This window comes from Mangifera indica, chromosome 2, assembly GCF_011075055.1.
Source record: "Mangifera indica cultivar Alphonso chromosome 2, CATAS_Mindica_2.1, whole genome shotgun sequence".
Lineage (NCBI taxonomy): Eukaryota > Viridiplantae > Streptophyta > Magnoliopsida > Sapindales > Anacardiaceae > Mangifera > Mangifera indica.
The window spans coordinates 24,076,994-24,098,044 of record NC_058138.1 but is presented as its reverse complement, the minus strand read 5'-3'; the positions used below and the strand labels follow the sequence as shown (position 1 = coordinate 24,098,044).

Sequence of the window (21,051 nt, the reverse complement as noted above, 5' to 3'; positions counted from 1 at the left end):
AACTCTCGAAGCAAAAATAATTTTTAATTTAGATTTGATTTGAAATTGTTTGAATTCAATTTGTTTTATCAAAACAAGTTTGATCCTTAGCTTGAATTCGACTTATTTGATTCGAGTTTAACTTGAATTGAATCTAACCCTCGATTCGATGCCTTAGATTTGTTGGAAAATGAGATGATTTGATATGATAAGGAAGCATGTGAAATACTTCAGAAAGTGAATTTCCCAAAAGTCATAGAATAAAATAAATAAGATAAATTTCAGTAGTTCTAAAGTAATAATTCTAAAAAACAATGAATATTATTCAAATGTAACAGTAAATTTTATAAAATTAACAAAAAATTTATAAATTAGACTAATTATTAAAATTGTGAGAAGAGAAATAGCACAGATAAAATCTAAAGTCAGATTGTTTTTGTAGTGCGAGTTTGAATTTGAGCCCATCAATCTTAAACTGGTTCATTTAAATTTGAGTCGATTTGAAGTTAGATATTTTCATACTCGGTGAAGATCTAGTCCAATTAGAGGTAGATTTAATTCAAGTCAATTTAGGTTTAAATTCATGTTCAGTTAAAATAAGTTAAATTTAAATTAAAGTTTTAGCTAAAAAATTTAATTCGAATTTAAAGGTTTATCAATGATTTTTCTTAAAGCTCGACTTCTCTTGTGATTCTGTGACTTCTTTGATGATACCATTCTGGATTCGAAGCACGCTGGAGTTGGCACTTGTTTGGACTCGATTTGAATCCACTTTTAAAAGAAACACACCATGAAGCCTAATCATTTGTGGGCTTGGACCCGTCGAACCGAAGATCTTAAAAACCCAGGTACATACAAACCCAGCCTATAAATTGGCGCTCAAAACCCTACCTTCATTTTTGTGCTCTCACAACACCGTCTCAGCAGCCGCGCTATCCAGCAGAAGAGCCGTCGCCATGGTCTCTTCATCTCTCACTGTCCTCTGATTCAACTATGCAACTCTCATAACGAACCACTTTAGCTAACTGTCTCCATTGTTGTTCCTGTTTTTCAGGGTATCGATCTGATCGCAGGGGGCAAGAGCAAGAAGTCCAAGAGGACTGCCCCGAAGTCCGATGATATTTATCTTAAGCTCCTTGTCAAGGTATCCCTTTTCTTCTATGCCCTTTGCTTACTTTAAATGGGTTTTCTCTTGAATTTTGTTTTAAATTATATATATATGTATGTTTTTTGGCCTTTTTTTATTGTTTGTAGCTGTACCGGTTTCTCGTAAGGAGGACAGATAGTAACTTCAATAAAGTGATATTGAAGAGGCTGTTCATGAGCAAGGTCAACAAGCCCCCACTATCTCTCTCTAGACTTATTCGCTTCATGAAAGGAAAGGTTAATCTCTTTCATATCTTTTGTTTTTGCAAAATAAGTGGATTATATATTTTGTGCTGTTTGCGTGTTTTATGATGTGGGTTGTCTTTAGAATCTTGGTAAATTTGAGATTAAATGGTGGGTTTTGGCTTTTGGTTTGATAGGAAGAGATGATTGCAGTTGTAGTGGGAACAGTGACCGATGACATTAGGGTTTATGAGGTGCCAGCTTTGAAGGTTACTGCTTTGAGGTTTACTGAGACAGCTAGGGCAAGGATTGAGAAGGCTGGTGGAGAGTGCTTGACCTTTGATCAACTTGCTCTCAGGGCTCCATTGGGGCAGAACACGGTATGCATTTTAATATGTTTGTATATTTGGGTTACTTGCTGAATATGTGATATTTTTTTCTTTTGATTGTGGATATTAGTATCATACCATACATGATACAAATCATTTCATGCAATTTGAGTGAAAAATGATATGATCTTAGTGTGTATAAAAAGTTGGTACAATGGGCGAATGGGTGAAGTGATGTGAATATTTCAAAATTTTGGGGGTGTGATATTTTTCAAAATAATGTTGTAATAATTGAAAATTTTTATTTTTTTATCCTTATTTTTAAGAAAAGGTGTATCTTATGCGATACGGCAATTAGGTTTTGGATAACAATATGATTTGTGATTCAATTGTTAGTTGTTGATTACTGTAAGCTCTTTAGTAAATCAGAAATGTAACAGTGTTGTTTCGGTGGTAGGTTGAGCAAAATTAATCAGATGACAGTTGATCATATTACATTAACCTTTTTGTGTTCTAGTTGCCTAACACTTCCTAAATTCTTTGAACCAGTGTTTTTTACTTCATGATACACTTTCCACGATATTTTTGGTCTTCCTTAATTATGCGCCTTACCCATCTAAGTCTCTGATTATTTCTGGAACAGATAATACGGTGAAGTAGGTTGAGAGATTTAATCTTATTTCTGGAAACATGTTGAAGTAGGTCTGGAGTATGTTCTTATTGTTGTTATATGTATCTTCAGGTTCTTCTCAGAGGTCCAAAGAATGCTCGTGAAGCAGTGAAGCACTTTGGTCCAGCTCCTGGTGTGCCACACAGCCATACCAAACCCTATGTGCGGTCAAAGGGAAGGAAGTTTGAGAGGGCTAGAGGAAGGAGAAACAGCAAGGGATTCAGAGTTTGAGCTGAAGTTAGTGTTTAATTGTTCTGGAGAAATGTTATTCCTTACCGTTGCAATCAAAATTTTGCTAGACTTACTTTTAGGCATCTTTGAGTGGTTCTTTACTAAACATATTCTTCCTGTTGGTTTAAGTTCTATGCTTATGGATGGGTGGTTTGAGTTACAATTTTAGTACTTTTGATCATGAATCAAATTTTTTAAGTGGTAAATTGATGGTTCTTGGACTAATTTCGTATAGAATTTTATTGTGGATATTGATGACCATTTTCTCAGTGAAATAAAACCTATAAAAGAAAAACAAATAGAATAGAATTTCAATAAGTCTCTCCAGATCAAGTGCATTAATCCTGCAATTTCTACATTAATTTTTTCTTATTATATCGCTGGTACCCTTTTCTCCTAATTCCATTATGTTGTCTTCATATATGGCTAACAAAAGTTTATAAGGTCTTGGTGATACAATTTTCAAACTGGGAACATTTATTTGATAGAAAGGTGTAAATTATGGTTCATTGAATTGGTATGGATATAAATAGGGTTGAGTTTGAATTCTCATTAGCTTGAGTTTGATTTGAAAGTAAATTGAGATGGTTTGAATTTGTTTTTTCAAAGTTAAAAGTAGCCCTCTATCTTTAAGATTCAATGTTAAAGTTCTGTTACGAGTCAAATTTGTATGTTAAGTTTGTTGTTTAATGTCAAAATATTGTTGTTTTACTTAATAATAAATAAAATGATGATATTTTAATAATTATTTGATATAATTTAAATTAAGTTATGAATTAAATTCGAACTCAATAGAGATATATATTTGACTCACAAGCCGGGTTGTGACTAACACCCTGCTCAGGATTGAATTGGTTTAAAAAACCGGGTCAATTTTTCGTATTTTAGCTCTACTAGAGCTAAACTTTAATGCATTTAAGCCGTCGGGTCCAGTCCAACCTATGATAAATTAGGAAAGCTTGGCATAGAACGAGTCAGAATTCTTCCCGAATAAGCTGGTAAATAGTTAAATTTGTGGCAGAGTGCTTCAATCTTGCAAGAATGGTGAAACCCAAATAATGTTCTCACCTCACCTCTACATATACCTCTTGCACAAGAAAACAGAAACCAAAAAATCATGAACACTTTCTCAACATCCCACCTTGTTCTTCTTCTCATCAGCTTATTTCCGTACCAGATTTTCTGTACAGATCTTTCACGACTCAAAGGCATTGATCTCATCACCAAAGCATGTCAACAGACAAAGTTCAGGACTCTCTGCATAGCTGCTCTCACATCAGACATTGAGAGCAAATCCACCAAAGATCTGCAAGGCCTTGCAAAAATTTCTCTCAAGATTGCCCTCAGCAATGCCAGTGAAACACACCACTACATCTCAGAATTGGTGAGCAGAACAAAGGATAAACACACGCAAAAATGTCTGCACGATTGCTCCAAAAACTACAAGCAAGCTGCTCAGCAGATTGAAGACTCCATGAAGGCTTTGAATTCTAAAGGCTATGAAAATGTCAAGACTTGGGTGAGTGGTGCCATGAGCAATGCTGAGTCTTGTCAAGATGGGTTCCATTCAAAAAATGGTTACAAATGCCCAATTAGTATGATGAATAAGTTTTTCAGTCAGCTCTGTAGCATCTCTTTATCCATTACAAATCTATTTGATTAATGTTTTGATTGAAAACTTAATTTTTTTATTATATATTATGTTTAAAATGGTAGAGGAGTACCTTATTTTTTAAAATAATGAAAAATTATAACAAAATTTTAATTATCATGTTATTTTATTAGAAAACATTACAAACACAATTAACTTATTTCAGTAATATATATTATATTATCTATATTTATAATTGATACATCAAAGTTACATATTAGTTCTTTGATTTCATCCCTTGCTAATGACAAAGTTCTTTGAATGATGTTTCGGCCATGATACTCAAATTACATATCATTCCATTTCCACATATTTTATGTCCGAGGATATGATATGGTAGGATTCTGATAGCTGGTTTTGGCAAGAACTAAATTTGATTTTCTGAAAGCAGACCTAATTTTTTTTATCAGTTGTATGACTTTATCCATTGAGATTAATGATACAGTTCTTTTACAGCTAAAATATTGAGGTCTGGCTGGCCCTTTGGCAGCTATTCCGTCGTATCATTACACTGCAAAATTTAACAGAAAGTTAGAATCTAGATCAAAAAAGCATTAAACCCAGAAAATGTTATCGCAGTTTCAGCTGAGAAAATGTTATCCAATAACATTGGAGCACATGTCCATCTGATTTTTCTCTGGTAAGAAAAAAATTTGACAAGGCTCAAGCAGAAAGGATAGAAATTTTGTTATATGCACAGATAAAATCTTAAAAACCATGATAAGGGTTTCCAAGAAGAACTATGTGCAGCATTGAAAGGCAAATCTAAATAATTTTTTTTTTTTGGTTAAAATGATTATAAAAAACTGGGGACGGCATGAAGGGGACTAGAAAAAAGGTCACAGATGTGACGATGGAGGCTTGTAAAAGTTCCGAGGCTGAAACCCTAGGAAGGCAAACCCTTTTATAGGGGAATTTGGGACTGTCAATAATGCCCCTATTACTCTTTCTGGCCTTTCCTCATGGGGTTTTTAGTAATTTAATCTTTATATCATATAGTAGCATACACCATTCAACCATAGTACATTGGATGAACTGTAAGGCTCGTGAGAAACAGAGTCTTTAGCTTGACTTGGTCAGAGGATTGCGGGTAAAGGGTACGATGATTGGTTTAACCCATCCAATCAGTTGATGACAATGCAACACTGGTTGTCCATGCCATGGGTTTGCGGACTATGAATTTGCAGTTTTGAAAGACGAAATCGACTGTGCCTGAGATCTTGCAGTCTGGCGTGTAGATAGAGTGTGTCTTGATATCCGTCCATTGAGCAGCTGTAGAAAATCAACATATCGGCTCCGACCATTATGGCCAATGCTTGATGTTTAATGGCTCCTGCACTGTTCTCATCAAATCCAATGTTCTTTGCCATGAACTTGTTTATTGTTTTCTTCAAATTAAAATTTTGATTGGTTAACTAGTATAGTATTAAACACCCTCAGTAATAATTAACCACACATATTACGCAAAATTTGATCTCAAACAGACTTTATCCCTGCATTAATATCACCTAAAATGATTTCCTTCCATAATTGAAAATTGCAATTTCAAACCTCAAAATCTCAAATCTTCTGATCATTAATTAATATATACTTAATCACTTTGATTTTAAAATTAAAAATCTCTTATGATTTTTCCTAATTTCATTCCATAAATATATCATCTCTTTCTTGTAGCTTTTTATTCTCAATTCTTGATTCAATGGCAGCCCCTTCAGAAGCCAACCACCCAAATTAGATTTAGATTTTGATCTCTTGTTTAACAAGGAGATTAGTGGTAATGAAGATTCAAATATTAGTGGTTCTTCTCAAGCTGAACTCAGACTGTTCAGGCAAAACCAGAAAAAAAGAAGGCTTCCCATGCAACTTCTGCAACAAGAACTTCTCTACGTCACAAGCTTTAGGGGGAAATCAAAACGAACATAAACAAGAACGGGCAATAGCAAAACGACGTAAGGATCAGATGGAAATGGGACTAGGGACTCTAGCTCTTGGGCATCATCACCATCATCTTCATCATCCTTGTAATTATGCAAGTTTAACTCATCAAATCCCTCTTAATGGATCATCTTATGATACTAGATTGCCACTTGGGGTCAGTGTGATTCGGAAGCCTGCATGGCGGCGACTTCGTGGGTGTCACTCAGCTCAGATCGGCTTGGTCATGATTAAGGGCAGTTCCGGGGTCACAAGGGACCATTACAAAGTGATGAAGGAGATGATTCATTAGGACTTTGATTTGCGCCTTTAGCTTTGATTATTATTAGAAGTATTTTTGTCAATAATTAAATTTTTTATATATTTTGTGTTCATATATTAATTTATTTAATATTTTATGGTTATTATGTTCTTCAATTAACATGTCACTTTATTTTCATTTTATAATTGTAAATGCAAAATAAAATTAATTAGCTCAGTAATTAACTTTTAAATCCATAAATTAGTTTGATTGTTCGTTATCATCATAATCATTTTACAAGCTTAATTAGTATTAATTATACAACTCCGGCCATCCATCTAGTATAAATTAGTTGATGCTAAGGCTAGAGTCAAATCTAGTTGTTTAAGCTAGGATTAAATTGAGTTTACCGAATATTTGATTTAAGTTAACTCGAATTGAATATAAAATTAAATTGTTTTTAGTTGAATTTAAACATTAATCCATCAATCTTAAATTAGCTCTTTTAAATTCAAATCAATTTAAAGTTGAGTCTTATTCAGATTTAATTTGAATTAAATCCAACCCAAACAATGTTATATGGAGAATTAAATTATTTTAAAATTAAATTCAAATTTCAATTAGTCTATCTCAATCGATTCGATTTTAAATTGGATCATTTTAAGGTTCGGCTACATTTATCGAAAATATAAATAATAAAGTTTTATATGAATTCTCAAGAAAAACAAAGTGTATTGAATTGTATAAACAAAAACAAAAATTTTTAGTACCCAAAACCAATGTCCAAAAATAAAAACACAACAAAATGAAATTGAAATAATCAATAGCGTCATCAATCAAGCAATTCAATTATGCAATAAGCCACTCTCGAAAGGCACTGTTGCAGGCAACCAAGCTTTTCCATGGATGAATTTTGACACAGTGAAGTTCTTTGCAGTTTCAATATCATTTATCACATGGTAACCTGCCCATGTAATTCTTCCCGTCGTGCTTGATGCAGGTCCAGTGTTGTTAAATTCTGTATAATACGAAGTGTTCAGTGCAAAATCTCCTGACCATTCTTTCCACCCAGCAGACTCAATCAGGCTGCCCATAAACGACTGCATGTAAACAGTCCTTGAATACTGTTTCCAGGGCCTTCCCAGGTAAGTCTGTACTGAATAATTGCTGGAGACCAAGTCATCGTCTAGCTTTATCGTACAATTATGGATTGAAATGCCTGTGTTTTGGTTTGGATCGGTTCTTCCCTGTGTTTTGGTTTTCCAATGGACGTCGGGCATACAAGTTGCAGTTTTGGAAGACAACAGCTGCACTGCTGAAAATGAAATCAACTGTGCCGTATATGTCGCAGTCTCTGTAGAATTGCCAGAGAGAATGTACATATAAGGTGTTCTGTTAACCTTCAAAACTGCAGCTGTAGAATGTTGACTTGTCTGCCCCATTTCGGACAGCCACTGTCTGCTGCTAGATGACCCCGGCTGTGTTACGAAATGTTATGTTGATTGCATCAAAGCCTTGCCCAACAGCAGCTGCAATTCAAATAAGATCGTGTGATGCATAGAACAGAAATCGAAAATGAAGGCGGAATCAATCTATTAGGACAGATAGCTGTGGGTGAAGATGGCTAACTACTAGGGTGGATTCAATCTGAGTCGAAACATGTTAACTTGAGCTTGGTTTGAAACTATAATGTCCAGTTGAATTTAAGCTTGTTCGGACAACAAAAACTAATAGTATCATCGATAAAAAGGATAATATCATTAGATGAACAAATAAATTGATTTTAAACTAAGTTGTTAAACTTAATTCCAATTTAAAATCGATTGTTTCAAAGAAGATTAATTGAATTTTTTTAAGTGGTCACTTGCCCCCATTCACCTCTTCATAGACCAGTATTTGAATAAAGTATCAAAATAGGGAAACAATGATCCAACCAAATGATGACAAAATATTCTAATCTTAACCACAACTTTAAAATTTGGATCAAATTGGTTCAATTGAAATCTAGTGAGAAATATAGTATAAGTCGTAGTTGAACCTGTTTTAACCATTGAATTTTATTGTTTTAAGGTTAAGTTATATAAATTATAATAGATCACGGTTTAACTATTAAATTAGTCAATTTGAGTATCATATTGACATTGGCATAAGGATAAATTCAATTCAAATTGAATCGAATCATACATTAATTTGAACTTAAATCAAATTTATTATATTTAATTCAAACTTAAACCCATTAAAATTGGTATACGTTATCACCAAAGAGCTACAGACAAAGTAAATATTATCATAAAAAGGATGAACAAAATTGTTAGTGAGATGACTAGATTGACAAATAAGTAAATGTTAAGCCAAACGGTGGATCTGAGTCGAAAGCATTGATATGTACACATTAATATCTAAATCTACTAATAGGTTATTGCATTATCCAAGCTATGAACTTGCCAAATGTGGCAGAGTTGAAGGTCGTCCACCCATCAACCACACTTCGATTGCCTGCAATAACAGTCTGGTTAATGCCATCTCAAATCATCATCACGTACTTCTTGTTCTTCCCAATGGAAACACACTCTTCATAAACCCCAGCTGCCACGTAAATCAAATAGTATCCATCACTCTTCCTACTGTTATTCGGAGCTGCTCCCACTGCATCATTAATGCTGACAAAATTTCCACTTCCATCTTTACTCACAATCACAGTTTTGTTCACAACAGCGTGGTGACGGCCGTTCTCAATTCTTCATAGATCTTTGAACCCAGCCATGGCGAAAGAGCCTCAGAGAAACGCTGTGAAGTTTTGCTCCGTACGCAAGTGATGGCAGAAGGGCATTCTTCAATGTCGAAGCTGAAGCGATTTCTTGAAGACTGTGTAAACAGCTTTCATGGTTTGTCAAAGTGGCACTTATCAAAGTTTGGCAGTCCTCAGCTTCCAGGTCGTCAAGAACGTCGGAGGAATCGATACATTGAGATGTATAGGTCAAGAAATCGATGTTAAGTGATGCTGAAAGATGGCAATCTTCAAGGGCTCGACGGGTGGTTGAGACGTAGGAAATTGAAAGTAGATTGAGAAAGTATTCAACAGAAGAAAGAAGCTTTTTAGATTGTGACAAAGATTGGTGGATAAAAATGCGACCAAAACCGAATATAGTCCCGGGTCTATGGTTTAAAGTTGATTTGCAGAGGTCTGGATATGGCGTGAACTTGTTGCAAATGGATTCGCAAGATTCAGAGAATGATGAAGTGGGAAACAAGGTGGCAAGAGATGGGGAAATGAAGAGAATGAGAAAGAGAGAAATGGTATGCAAAGCCATGTTCGTCACGAGAAAAATTGTCTCAGAAAATGAGGTTTTTGTAAGTGAATTAAGGCTCTATATAAGTAAACTTGTCTTGGGTTCATGAAATTGATATAAGTATCTCATCTTGGGAAGGTTGTAAATTTGTCACTGAAATGGAGAAGAACGTGCTCTGCAATAAGGTTTGGCGAAGAAAGAATAACTTGATTGCCGCCATTTTCACGTCCTGTTTTTGCTTGGACGGCGCTTAATGTAGCAAAATCATACGTCACATATTGCAGCCAAGAACGGGGAAGGCAACTATCTATCGGTGCTGGTCTTGTGCTAATCACTACCGCTGGAGGTGGATCAAATTAGCTTAGATTCAAATTTATGACCAGCTCAAATGAATTAGATTCAAACTGAAACTCCAATTTGACTTAAATTTATTTAAAAAGTCAAAACATGGATTAACATATCTAATTATTTGTATATTTTGATGGAAAGTTGAGAAATGATAAAAAATATATATATATTTATTGGATAATTTTTTTGTATTAATAATAAATAATAGTATGTTATCATATGATTAAAGGTTATTTTATTTAAAATTCAATAATGTAACACTACTCAAGATCAAATTGCATAAAGACCTTTGCTCCTGGCAATATATAATTGACTACAAATCTTTGAAGAACCAAGTCAAGACTGGATTCTGAAATCTGATATATAATTACAAGTCCCAAAAAACTAATAATTAAGGCAAAAGATCTTTTTAGAGTTGGTGGAATCCAAGTTTAATTACAGGCCTTTTACCAAATCAGTGTGGCAGCCATTGCCTTATTGGGAAGAGGTCCTTGATTTTAAGGGCGTTACTTGCACAGTTTAGATTTGATTAGGCTGGCTGGCGATCTTGATAAAATGTACAAGTTACTAAAACTCTTTATGGGGACTTCATTGCCTAAACCTGCTTTGAATTTAATTCCTGTTGCCGGCAACCATGACATGCCATCAATGAACCGGCCAGCGGTGAAGTGGTTTGCGGTGCTGGCATCTCTGATGATGTGGTAACCGGGCCATTTGCACCGCCTAGATTGAGATGCGTTAAGCCCATAGTTCCTATATTCACCCTATGAAGTAGGCCAACATTTTGACCTGCCTGTGCGACACCCCAACACTCTTTTTTTGAGAATCAGCTTTGCTTGCTCCCATTATAAATTTAGGGCCATTAATTTAAAAACTCATCAGGATAAACTTAAGAGATTTTTATAAGTTCATGAAAATCATGGATGTGCTGAAGATTAAAGATTGAGTTTTTGTCTAACTGGGGATGAGGACATCTTTGAATGTTTTGATACCATTAGTGTGAAGGATCTGCCATTAAATCAAGCTTCAATTTGGTGGGTATCAACAGAGTTTGAGAGGCCCTTAATATGCAAAATGCACATGCAAAATCAAGTTTTTTTATATTAGAAATGTGCAGGAGCATGTGCATTTCCTGAGTCTGAGATGATAGCCATTTACATGATGTCCAAGTAGTTTACATTACAATGCAAGTTGTGTGTACCTTCAGCCATCTCTGAGTAAAAAATATACTGATACATAGTCATATGGAGTATGTCATGAAATGATTCCTTTCTTGTATAACTTGTCGCCGCCTTCTACCAGGGAGTACTTGAAATCTGGTTGCCTAGTCATGTTGTCGACTCCACGTGCCATTACTTGGTCAACATTCCAATACCAAGGTTGAATATACGGTGAAGGACTGGAGGAGGAGAATGATGAATGATGAAGAATTACTGAACCCCAGTCTCTGGCTCCAAGTTTTGCTTCCTTCAGTCTTCTCCGGATCAATAAACTTCCTACATCTTCCTTTCTCATTTCAGATACACTTCTAAGAATAGAGATGCATAAAAGAAGTACCAAAACTGCATCCTCTTCTGGCAATACTTCTATTACCAGTAGTTTCCAATTCAATAGAGCTGTGACTTTTCCAGTCGGGTTCTCTTCGGAGAAGCGAATGAGTGTCACAAAACCCTCATCGTCTTCCTCATCATTTTCGATCTCCTCTTCTCCTTTGTTTTGCCTTTCTTGTTCTTTACTTTGTAAACCAAATTTCCCTCGATACTGCATTTTCCGACCTCTCAAAAGTGTAAACTGCAAATAAACAATGTCTGGCCTATCAAATTGATTGTGCATGAAAACATTCATGTTAAAGGAAACAGGAATCACCACATTACCGATGAATCCGGAGATGTTTGATTAGTCAAAGTAAATTTCAAGCCCCATTTTGATGACAATGACTCCCAACTTATCATTAATTCGTCTCCTGTTGAAAAATGCCATGCCGCTTGACATTGTGCTGTAGGTTCTTTTGGTGTTGCAGTTCCTACCACTTTCTCTGTACTAGATGGCAACAACATAAAAATGTTCAAAATTACAATGTCTAAATCTTCTGACATGACAGCAACTAAAAACACTGCAATGACAACCATCACACCGGACCATTTGGTCCGAGGGTAACATTTTTTGTAATATTAAAGCCATAATAGACACAACATAAGAAACTGAAATCTTAGATCTGGGACCTTCCTAAATTTTCTTAGAATCCAATCACTTCTAGTGAAAATCCTGACAAAAAGATTTTCTAGACAACATACCAGGTGCTTTACCAATGGAACCGGCAACATAAGACCAACAACCTTCACGAATCTCTATGATCCGATCCTGCCATCTCACAGCTGAAGGTTTTTCTCCTCCTCTTCTCCAAAATCCTCCTCCCACCCTTAAAGTGTAAGTTACAGAAACAAAGATCTTACAATTAAAGCTTTTAAGATGATCAAATTTTCAATCTCTGTATACATAGTAAAGGATCAGCTGGAAGAATATTGTACCTTATTCGAACAACAAAACATTCTCTTCCTGCATGATCAAGAACAGTACGAGACAACCATCGACCTTCTTGTGGTCGATACCCATTTAATCTCAGAATTACATCCGATATCATAGCTCCTGAATCATCTGTGACTCTGTCGGGCACACATTTCAGCAAGTAAGGAGCTTGAACCGGAGGAGTTATTGAAACAGAAACCTTGAGTTGTTCAATTTCTCTTAGGACTGTAAGTGAAGGCGCTCTTAGTAAATCATTCCAATTAAATGTTGTAGATCCTTTTAATGCACTTCCCCTGAGGCAGTAGCCACCACGATGACGAATCTCAAGTATTAAACCTCTGCTTCCAAACTCACAGTAGAGATGCCAAGCTTTTCGCCATGAACTGTTGGAGAAACTGGATAAAGATTTATCAAGCTTTAGCTCCCTGTGACATCTTACCATCCGAAGACGCATAAAACCATGAGCTATATCCTCTTTTGTTGCTTTCTTTTGAGACTTGAGTTTCAGAAACACACAGACCTGCAATGTAGAAACCAAAATCAATTCTGTCACAATCGGATTTGTTCCTACTAAAACCTGCTTTAATGTCCTTGCATTATATCGAAGTGAATGCAATGAAAAACTAGATTTCTTTCTGTGGATCAGTTTATAAAAACTTCATCAGAAGTTTCACAAGCAACTACTGCACTTGCCTCAAGCAGGAACCTAGGCACCAAGGACCTGTATTTGCTATTAACGTCCGTATCCGATACATTCCAGTAAAATGGGGGCTTCACTGAGGCACTACCTTCCAGTTCCAAAACTAGCCCACTTCCAGCTTTCTCATAAGGCTGATCAAAAGTTCTCTCCCAAAGTGTCTTGGTTTCTTCCGCAACTTTTGGCTTCAGAGTCTCCCAAACTCCCACCACCTTCCTCATCTCATCCCACATGTCCTTCAAGTCCTCAGCATACACTGTGGGATAGCTCTGATTGATTCATTAACAAAAAATTAATTGATCAGAACACAACAACAATAATTGATGAGCACCACCAGTCACTCACTATAAAAACTTCATAAAATGTTCCCACCAAAACAAATTTTTGTCCTTTCTTACTTTTACGTGGTCATGCTTATCCAGAAGAAATATCAACTTCAAACTCCACCTAATCTATAAATAATTGCAGTGGTGCATAGATTAAAAGAACAAACAGAAAAATCAAACCAGAAAAGACAACACAAAAGCTTCAAGAGAAGAACTAAAGGAAAGATGTTAATGAACACCAATAATTGAGATGAAATTAAACCAACCAGATGGGTGAGCCACATGAGTTGAATATCAAAAGCAGGAACAAAACAAGAACATTCATCAGTGAACTTGCCCAACATGAACAAAAAGCCTTTGTAGCGTTGTCTGGCCGCGATCAAGTACACAATCTCGCGCATATATGGCTCAGAAAATTTCAAGTATAAAAATCTCTGCTTTTTCACTTGAGTCAATATATCTTCATTTGCAATGACTAGTAGATTATCTGAAGAATCTGAATCCATTTCATTCTCAAAAGGCTCGAATGGGTATCTGTTAGTCCAAATTTCTTTGCATCTCATCAAGGCATACTCTTCGTTTTCTTCATCAAAAATAGCTGGTTTTCCAATGAGTTTCGAGAACCTTGACTCACAGTATTGCCTGTAACTGACCTGAGAAATAATATATATACATATATATAGGTAAGTTCTACATCATTAAATGAGTGCAAGATTTTATTTGGTTGTTGAGAAAATAGTAAGAAAATTAAATGAAAAATGGGATTGAAATTGCTCCCTTCTTCCTTAATTACTAAACCATGCAATGTTACTCTATGCTGAAAATCAAATAACTTTCTATCAAGGCTTTGAGTTCTTATGAAGTCGAATATTAACGCCAATCAATATGAACACCCTAGGCAAATCTCATATTCATAAAACATGGAAGGGTTGTTGGTTATCCATGGACAACCCAGATGGTTTCTGAATGATAACATTGCTGTAAATAAGTGTTTTGGATTGTAAACCTTAAAAGAAAAAAAAAAAGAACAGATGACGTATATGTGTCCAAAACATACAATACCTTGATAATGTATCAAACTATTGGAGAAGATGTTACACAATCCCATATCCCGAAAGCTTTTATATCAACAAAGAATAAACCGACAGACTTAAGCTCTAATTAACTCTTAATTACCAATAAGAACACAAGAGAACGGAAATGAAGCAACCATGAATTATAATTAACCATATGTGACAAAAAATTAGAGCTTTACACCGACTCCACCACTTTTTCTCAGCAACCAAACAGAAAGTTTACTAGCTTACCGGATTCAAGGTGTGACAAAACCAAACCCACTCAATATCGAACGGAGGAAGAATTCTGGCAGGCGTTGACCCCACGGTTAGATCACAAATCAACGGCATCCAAAGCTCATCATACCTACAAATACAATCCATGCATCTACTCATCACCGTCCGATCCTCTTACTTTGTTCATGACACATAAAATTGTAATAAAATATCAAATCTTTATCACCTTCTAATGGCTTCAACGACGGTTGCTGTCTCATGAAGCCACTGAGACTCGTTGACAGTCCTCAAAAACCCGATATTTCGCCTGGTGGCCGATACTAGATCCACACCGAGTCTCACTGATGTTTCAACTTCGGAGATATCGCTGAGAGTTCTCGGCGTTAACTTGTCAGAGATTGCGGTGGCAGCCGACATCGGTAAAGAGGGCTGTGAGTTGTGTTGTGTTACATAAAACGGTTATGTTGTGTTTTGAGATCAATTGATGATGATGTCCCAAACTGAAACAAATGATCTTGTCTGGTTCGAACTTGGAAGAGAATAATATTTATACGAGGAAGAAACAGTGTTTAGAATTGTTAACGTGAAAAATCTGGCCACGTGGCAACTGGGTTTTTGTCAGGGTGCTCAACCGGACAATACGTATAAACTGACCTGTAATGCACCAACATTCAGAATTTATGATTTATAGATTGGTAGTTCAAATTTCAGTTGAGATTAATAGCTCAAATTTCAATCTTTCTTTTATACGTTATATTCATGAATCATATTAATAAGGTTTATAAGTTAAGTACATATGAACAAAGATAAGTATTAAAGCTTAGAACAAAATTAAATCTAAAAAACTATTGGGTTGCTTGCAATCTTCGTAAAGCTACTTGAAATCAATTGATACAGGTTAGAGATTACTTGTTACATGAGAAACTATAAGAAGACTAAATTGAGAATAAACTATATTTGAATTTAATCCAAAAAAAAGGTCAAATTAGAGATCAACTCAGCTCACATTTAATTGAACAATAATTTTGCTTAATATTTAATCCAAATTAAATTAGATTAATTGGCACTTAAATAGAATTTAATGTTTCACTCAACCTAACTTTCCAACCAAAAAAACAAATAATACTATACTATACTTTAATAATCTTATCCATGTTGGTGATATTTTAAAATACTGTAAGGCATGTGTGATGTGTCCACTAAACATACATGTGGGTGAGTGGATGTAATCCCCAAAAACAGCACTTATAAAAGAAGCACTAATTGTAGTCACAATCAATCACCCATGATGTGTTTTTTAGGCCTTGTTTGTTTATCCTCTTTGATGATTCATACATTCACTATTTATTTTGATCCTACTCTACTTGTTTGGGACCATGTGAAACAAGTATATTTCAATATTAAAAGTACTTTATGCATTAATAAATATATATAAAAAGGTAAATTATTAAATTACTCAAAATTTAGGGGTCAAAAAAAATTTATCCAAACTTTTTAAATTTAAATAGAAATCCCTATTTCATTGTAAAGACGAAATCACTTTTCATACAAAAATAAAGAAAAACACAAAAATTTCTTCCCAATCATACAAAAACACATTTTTGGGTTCACGAATTCGCAATGCTCCGACCGATTTTCTCAAGCAATTTTGGAAAATAAATAAAAAAGTTAGTAAAACAATTCTTATCATGTTTATATGCATTTTGATGTAAGATTTAATGAATTTGCACACAACTCTAACTTATTATATAAAACATCACATATAGTTGTATTATTAATAAAAATAATAACGATTAAAATTATAATACGTATAAATACCTTATATCAAAAACCTTTTTTATCTCTCAGATAATAAATAAAATTATATATATTAATAAATAAAAAAACAGAAATGACTTTCATGGAATAATCGAATTATAGTTTTAGTATTTTCCTTGAATATTTAAAACTTTTTTGTTTAACTCCTTTAAAATCTGCATATTTTTTTTTGAGATACAAATTTAGGGATAAATTTTTTATAACCTTTGAGATATGAATAATTTAATTAATTTCCCCAAATATTGATTCCCTTAATGTAATTAGATATTATATTTTTTTAATTTAATATAATCAACATTTTTACATGTATTTAAATATAAAACAAAAATTTTTACATGTCAAACAGTGTTAGATAGGTATTATTATTTTTAAATTTAATAATTTATATGTTCATGATAACACTTCTATTCTAAATAATAAAATGCGAGTTTATAGATGTAAATATAAAAATTAATTTTTTAAGTAATAGATTGTGGCACAATGAATGAAAAGTTCAACTTATTTACCACCCCAGTGTTCAAAATATTATTGTTTTTACTCCATTTCATGTGACCATAATAATTAATTTTAATTAAAAGATTAATAAATTTAAATACCACTCAAATAGAATTAAATAACAAAATTGCAGTACAGTTATAGTCTTATCATTATCCCCCTAATTAAAGATAAGGAGTGGAATTATTTATTATATACTTAAAATTCAAGGGGCCAAAAATTAAATATTGAAAGTTTTGACTATCCTTGAAATCAAAGGAACTATTATTAGGAGATCTTTCATGATGATGTCCCATGAATTAATAATATATGAAACTTCATTACCTAAACCTAAAGGATAAAAATAACAATTATGGCCCAAGCCAACTTGGATCCCAACTAGTGTTTGCCAGATCTTGCTTCTGTGGAAGTGGAATTTGATGGCATATCTTTTTTAGCAGTATGCTAGAATAAACCATCAATGAAAGTGTAGATTAAATAAATTTTGCATTCCATGCTCGACGTTGACAATATGTGTTTCACAAGGAATTTACAACCATGATATGTAAAAGGAAAAATACAGTATCAAAGGAAGCACTCTACGTTGCATCAATGGAAGAAAAACATCCTACATAATCTAAATCCATGGAAAAAAAGATTTGAAAAACAGCTTTTAGGAGGTCAAGTGCTTTAAATTCATGGAAATTGTTGACACTCATACCAGCTTGGCCAGATTAAAGCCAAAATAAATAATAACTCAAACTCTGATCAAATCCAAAATTTACCAACTTGAGCTCAAACTGAAGCTTTGACCTGAAAGCTAGTTTGAGGGTATAAATATGTAATCAACTGAATAAACAGTTTCAAAATCCAAACCAAGACACTGAACTGAAAATTCAGCTTGGACAAGCCTATCAATCATTTATTTGAAACTCTAGTTAATACAACTATTAGGGTCTAAAAAAAGCCATATAGAAACAATAAGCTGGATTTGCTACCCCTTTGACCATGATGAGAACAAAATGCAGGACATTACACGATCCTAAAAATTTGGAAAAGACTCAGGGAAGAGTAAATTAATTAAGTGTCAACAGATTGAGATTTATTAAAATATTGAATTATTAAAAGAATAAAAGTAACATATTTTGTTGGTATTCATTTTAGGCAGGTTTAAAGCCCTTCAACCAGAAAAGTCATATAAATAACATTAAGGCCTCAGAATTGCAGAATTTCAGCAAGGCTTAAATACCACTCAGTCCCGAAAGATGGTATTTTGTGAATGATATCCTCCTAGGCCACATTTCTCAACACCAAAAAACTGAGAAAAAAAATGCAAAATGATCTTATTTGCAGTCCTAGATGCAAGGAGTAAATCAAATACAAGAAAAGCAAAGCAAGTGTGGGGCCTCAGAATTGCAGAATGTCAGCAAGGCTAAACAAGCCATTCAGTCCCGAAAGATGGTGTATTACATGAATGATTTCCTCATCGGCCCAATTTCATACACAAACAATTAAGGAAAAATAACAGAATGTGTCTGTTCATGGCCAGTCCCAAATGGTAAACACAACAACACCGCTCCACAAGGCGATGGAATATGAGATCATCAATGAACTCCCAAAGGGAAAACCATGAACATCAATGGAAATTTATCTGTGAGGTTTACTTTGGAATGTACAAACATAACTAGTTTGCCCCGATAAAGTAAGGCATTTGAGTAATACCCGGTCACAGGCACAAAGATACAAAATGATTTGCAAAGTAAAAGAAGTCAATACCAGCAAAAATTTAAGAAATAAATTTGGTAATATGGAAAATCAAACTCTTATGTGATGACATATGAAATGTATGTCTCATGGCCAGTCCCAAATGGTAAAAGTAGCAACGCCACTCCATAAGGCAATGGAATATGAGACCTGCCCACAGATGGAGGAACTCCTTAAGGAGGACCATCAACATCCAGGGAATTTATTTATGACGGTTACTTTGGAATCTACAAACATAACTGGTTTGCCCCAGTCAAGTAATGGACTTCTTAAAGAAACCCCCGTCAAATCATTGGAATAGTTAATAAAGCATACCGTCCACACAATAGAACAGAGCCAATTTATGAGAGATTAAATCTAGAAATGAGAATATCAATATTTAACATTCAAAATAACAAACAATTGAACTGTAAAATAACTTGAAAACCAACTTAACATGTAAATGCAATGCACAGATGAGATCAGCACTTAAAATATACAATGAATGTATGTCTCATGGCCAGTCCCAAGTGGTAAAAGCAGCAACGCCACTCCACAAGGCGATGGAATATGAGACCTGCCTAGAGATGGAGGAGCTCCTGTGAAGGTGGACCATCAACATCTCATGGCATTTATTTATGACGATTACTTTGGAATATACAAACATAAGTGGTTTGCTCCCGTCAAGTATTGGACTTCTTTTAGAAATCCTCGTCAAATTATAAGTATTACAAGTGTAGCCGTGCACCATTACACGAAAATAATTTATTAAACACCTATAAGAATTCACCAAGTACTAAACAATTTTAAGTGAGAAATCCTCTTAAACTATGTAAGCTAGTATGCATAGTTTTATACTAAGAAGAGATTTTGAAAACATACCATTGACGTTACAAGTGAATACAGGTACATCTCCACCACAAAATGCACTATAACATTGTCTTAAACAAAACTGAAAATGAACAAAGTAATTGCATAAGAACAGTTCCCTCAGAAAATAACAAAAGAATTATCCAGTCACCTAATTATCAGAATTAGCATGGTCAGTAATGAAGCATCACTAGGAGGAGTTCTTCTTTACTGAAGATAAGCATATAAATATTTACATGAAATATAAACATCAATTCTGTCCACACTAATCCAAACAAAACCGTGTAACAACCTACATCTGATTTTTCAGATTCGTTCACTGCATGCAACAGTATGACTATAGTACACTAAGAAACAAGCACAATAGTGAACAAACCCATGAAGTTCCCTCGGAAAAAAAGCAAATCTTCAATCATAAAACAATGGATGACTGGTGGGAAAATGGACTTTAAAAACTTAAAGGGTGGAAAATCGCAGTTTCCTCAAAGTTCGGGTGGGAAACAATCATTCGCCCTTACTTTGAATCATCAAAGGGAACAGTTTTCAAACTGACCCAGATGAAGAGACACAAAATAAAGAATACCCACATAGGAAAAACACATTAAAATTTATATTTCTCAGATAAATGTTGGAAAGAGTCTATTCCCTGACCTTTGACAGACAAAGGCCTCATAATGAGCTGGGATAATGCATTTATCATCATCGATATAAAAATTGAAACCCTTCTGAACAATCGAAAAAGGAGAGGCTATTTAGAGGGAGAGAGGAAGAGAGAGGGTGAACGATGGACTGCATCTGCATGAGGGCGGCAAGCCAATGGTGAGAAGGTCAGATTTTTATAAGAGCTAGGATTAGGGTTTACGGGTTAGAGGAAATTGGTTTATCTCAATATAGACCCTAAAATTTAATTAGTAATACGATATTCCAAGCAGATGTGGATTTCTCTGTTGGGCATGGGCCCTTGCTTCTGGGCTTCCCCGAAGAGGAAGCTTTCTGAGGAGCCCTCCTCATGACAGAAAGTGAGAACAAATAACACAAGATACAACCCCATCGTTTAGCTCATTAGTGTTCTATTTGATTTAAAACCAACAAGCCTTAGATTAAGATCTATATGATTATAAAAGAGCGATCTTTAAATTAATGAGTTGAAGTTCGAATTTAGTTTTAAAATAATTTAATTTAAAATATAATCTAAATTAGTTTAAATTTAAATATTTAAATTAATTTAAACACGATTAATTCATGATAATGAATCATATCTTTAATTCTAATTCAATTTATTTAATCTAAGTTTTTTATTTA

The 21,051-nt window shown here is 34.4% G+C and overlaps 4 protein-coding genes, 1 long non-coding RNA gene, 4 other non-coding genes and 1 pseudogene across 10 annotated transcripts; 3 read left to right on the top strand and 7 right to left on the bottom strand.

Annotated features, from left to right (window-relative positions):
- Window positions 1–774: 774 nt before the first annotated feature.
- Window positions 775–2,701, top strand: LOC123208995 (60S ribosomal protein L18-2-like). Its single transcript, XM_044626692.1, has 5 exons — window positions 775–938; window positions 1,034–1,123; window positions 1,234–1,362; window positions 1,506–1,688; window positions 2,380–2,701. Exons 1-5 carry the CDS (start codon window positions 936–938, stop codon window positions 2,536–2,538), a joined length of 564 nt encoding a protein of 187 aa, XP_044482627.1. The 5' UTR covers window positions 775–935; the 3' UTR covers window positions 2,539–2,701.
- Window positions 2,702–3,491: 790 nt separating this feature from the next.
- On the top strand, window positions 3,492–4,221 carry LOC123209755 (putative invertase inhibitor). The gene has a single exon (XM_044627889.1). It carries the CDS (start codon window positions 3,656–3,658, stop codon window positions 4,199–4,201), a length of 546 nt encoding a protein of 181 aa, XP_044483824.1. The 5' UTR covers window positions 3,492–3,655; the 3' UTR covers window positions 4,202–4,221.
- Window positions 4,222–5,966: 1,745 nt separating this feature from the next.
- LOC123208748 (zinc finger protein 1-like) lies at window positions 5,967–6,416 on the top strand. Its single transcript, XM_044626260.1, has one exon. It carries the CDS (start codon window positions 5,967–5,969, stop codon window positions 6,414–6,416), a length of 450 nt encoding a protein of 149 aa, XP_044482195.1.
- A 794-nt stretch (window positions 6,417–7,210) lies between these two features.
- LOC123208747 lies at window positions 7,211–9,676 on the bottom strand (annotated as a pseudogene).
- A 1,408-nt stretch (window positions 9,677–11,084) lies between these two features.
- Window positions 11,085–15,470, bottom strand: LOC123208927. 2 transcript variants are annotated; one of them, XM_044626576.1, is made up of 9 exons: window positions 15,071–15,470; window positions 14,860–14,974; window positions 13,819–14,205; window positions 13,625–13,678; window positions 13,223–13,495; window positions 12,532–13,049; window positions 12,298–12,422; window positions 11,878–12,038; window positions 11,085–11,794 (listed from the first exon to the last, which is right to left on the bottom strand). In XM_044626576.1, exons 1-9 carry the CDS (start codon window positions 15,259–15,261, stop codon window positions 11,258–11,260), a joined length of 2,361 nt encoding a protein of 786 aa, XP_044482511.1. In that variant the 5' UTR covers window positions 15,262–15,470; the 3' UTR covers window positions 11,085–11,257. The 2 variants fall into 2 exon arrangements, with proteins under 2 accessions (XP_044482511.1, XP_044482512.1); XM_044626577.1 differs by lacking the exon at window positions 13,625–13,678 and having other exon boundaries at window positions 15,071–15,467.
- Window positions 15,471–17,626: 2,156 nt separating this feature from the next.
- Window positions 17,627–20,721, bottom strand: LOC123208928. Its single transcript, XR_006500869.1, has 2 exons — window positions 20,401–20,721; window positions 17,627–19,831 (listed from the first exon to the last, which is right to left on the bottom strand). It is a non-coding gene; the product is annotated as an uncharacterized LOC123208928 (long non-coding RNA).
- On the bottom strand, window positions 18,347–18,434 carry LOC123209837. Its single transcript, XR_006501145.1, has one exon. It is a non-coding gene; the product is annotated as a small nucleolar RNA SNORD96 family (small nucleolar RNA).
- On the bottom strand, window positions 18,539–18,629 carry LOC123209836. Its single transcript, XR_006501144.1, has one exon. It is a non-coding gene; the product is annotated as a small nucleolar RNA SNORD96 family (small nucleolar RNA).
- On the bottom strand, window positions 19,863–19,947 carry LOC123209859. The gene has a single exon (XR_006501166.1). It is a non-coding gene; the product is annotated as a small nucleolar RNA snoR53Y (small nucleolar RNA).
- LOC123209856 lies at window positions 20,359–20,459 on the bottom strand. The gene has a single exon (XR_006501163.1). It is a non-coding gene; the product is annotated as a small nucleolar RNA snoR69Y (small nucleolar RNA).
- Window positions 20,722–21,051: the final 330 nt, after the last annotated feature.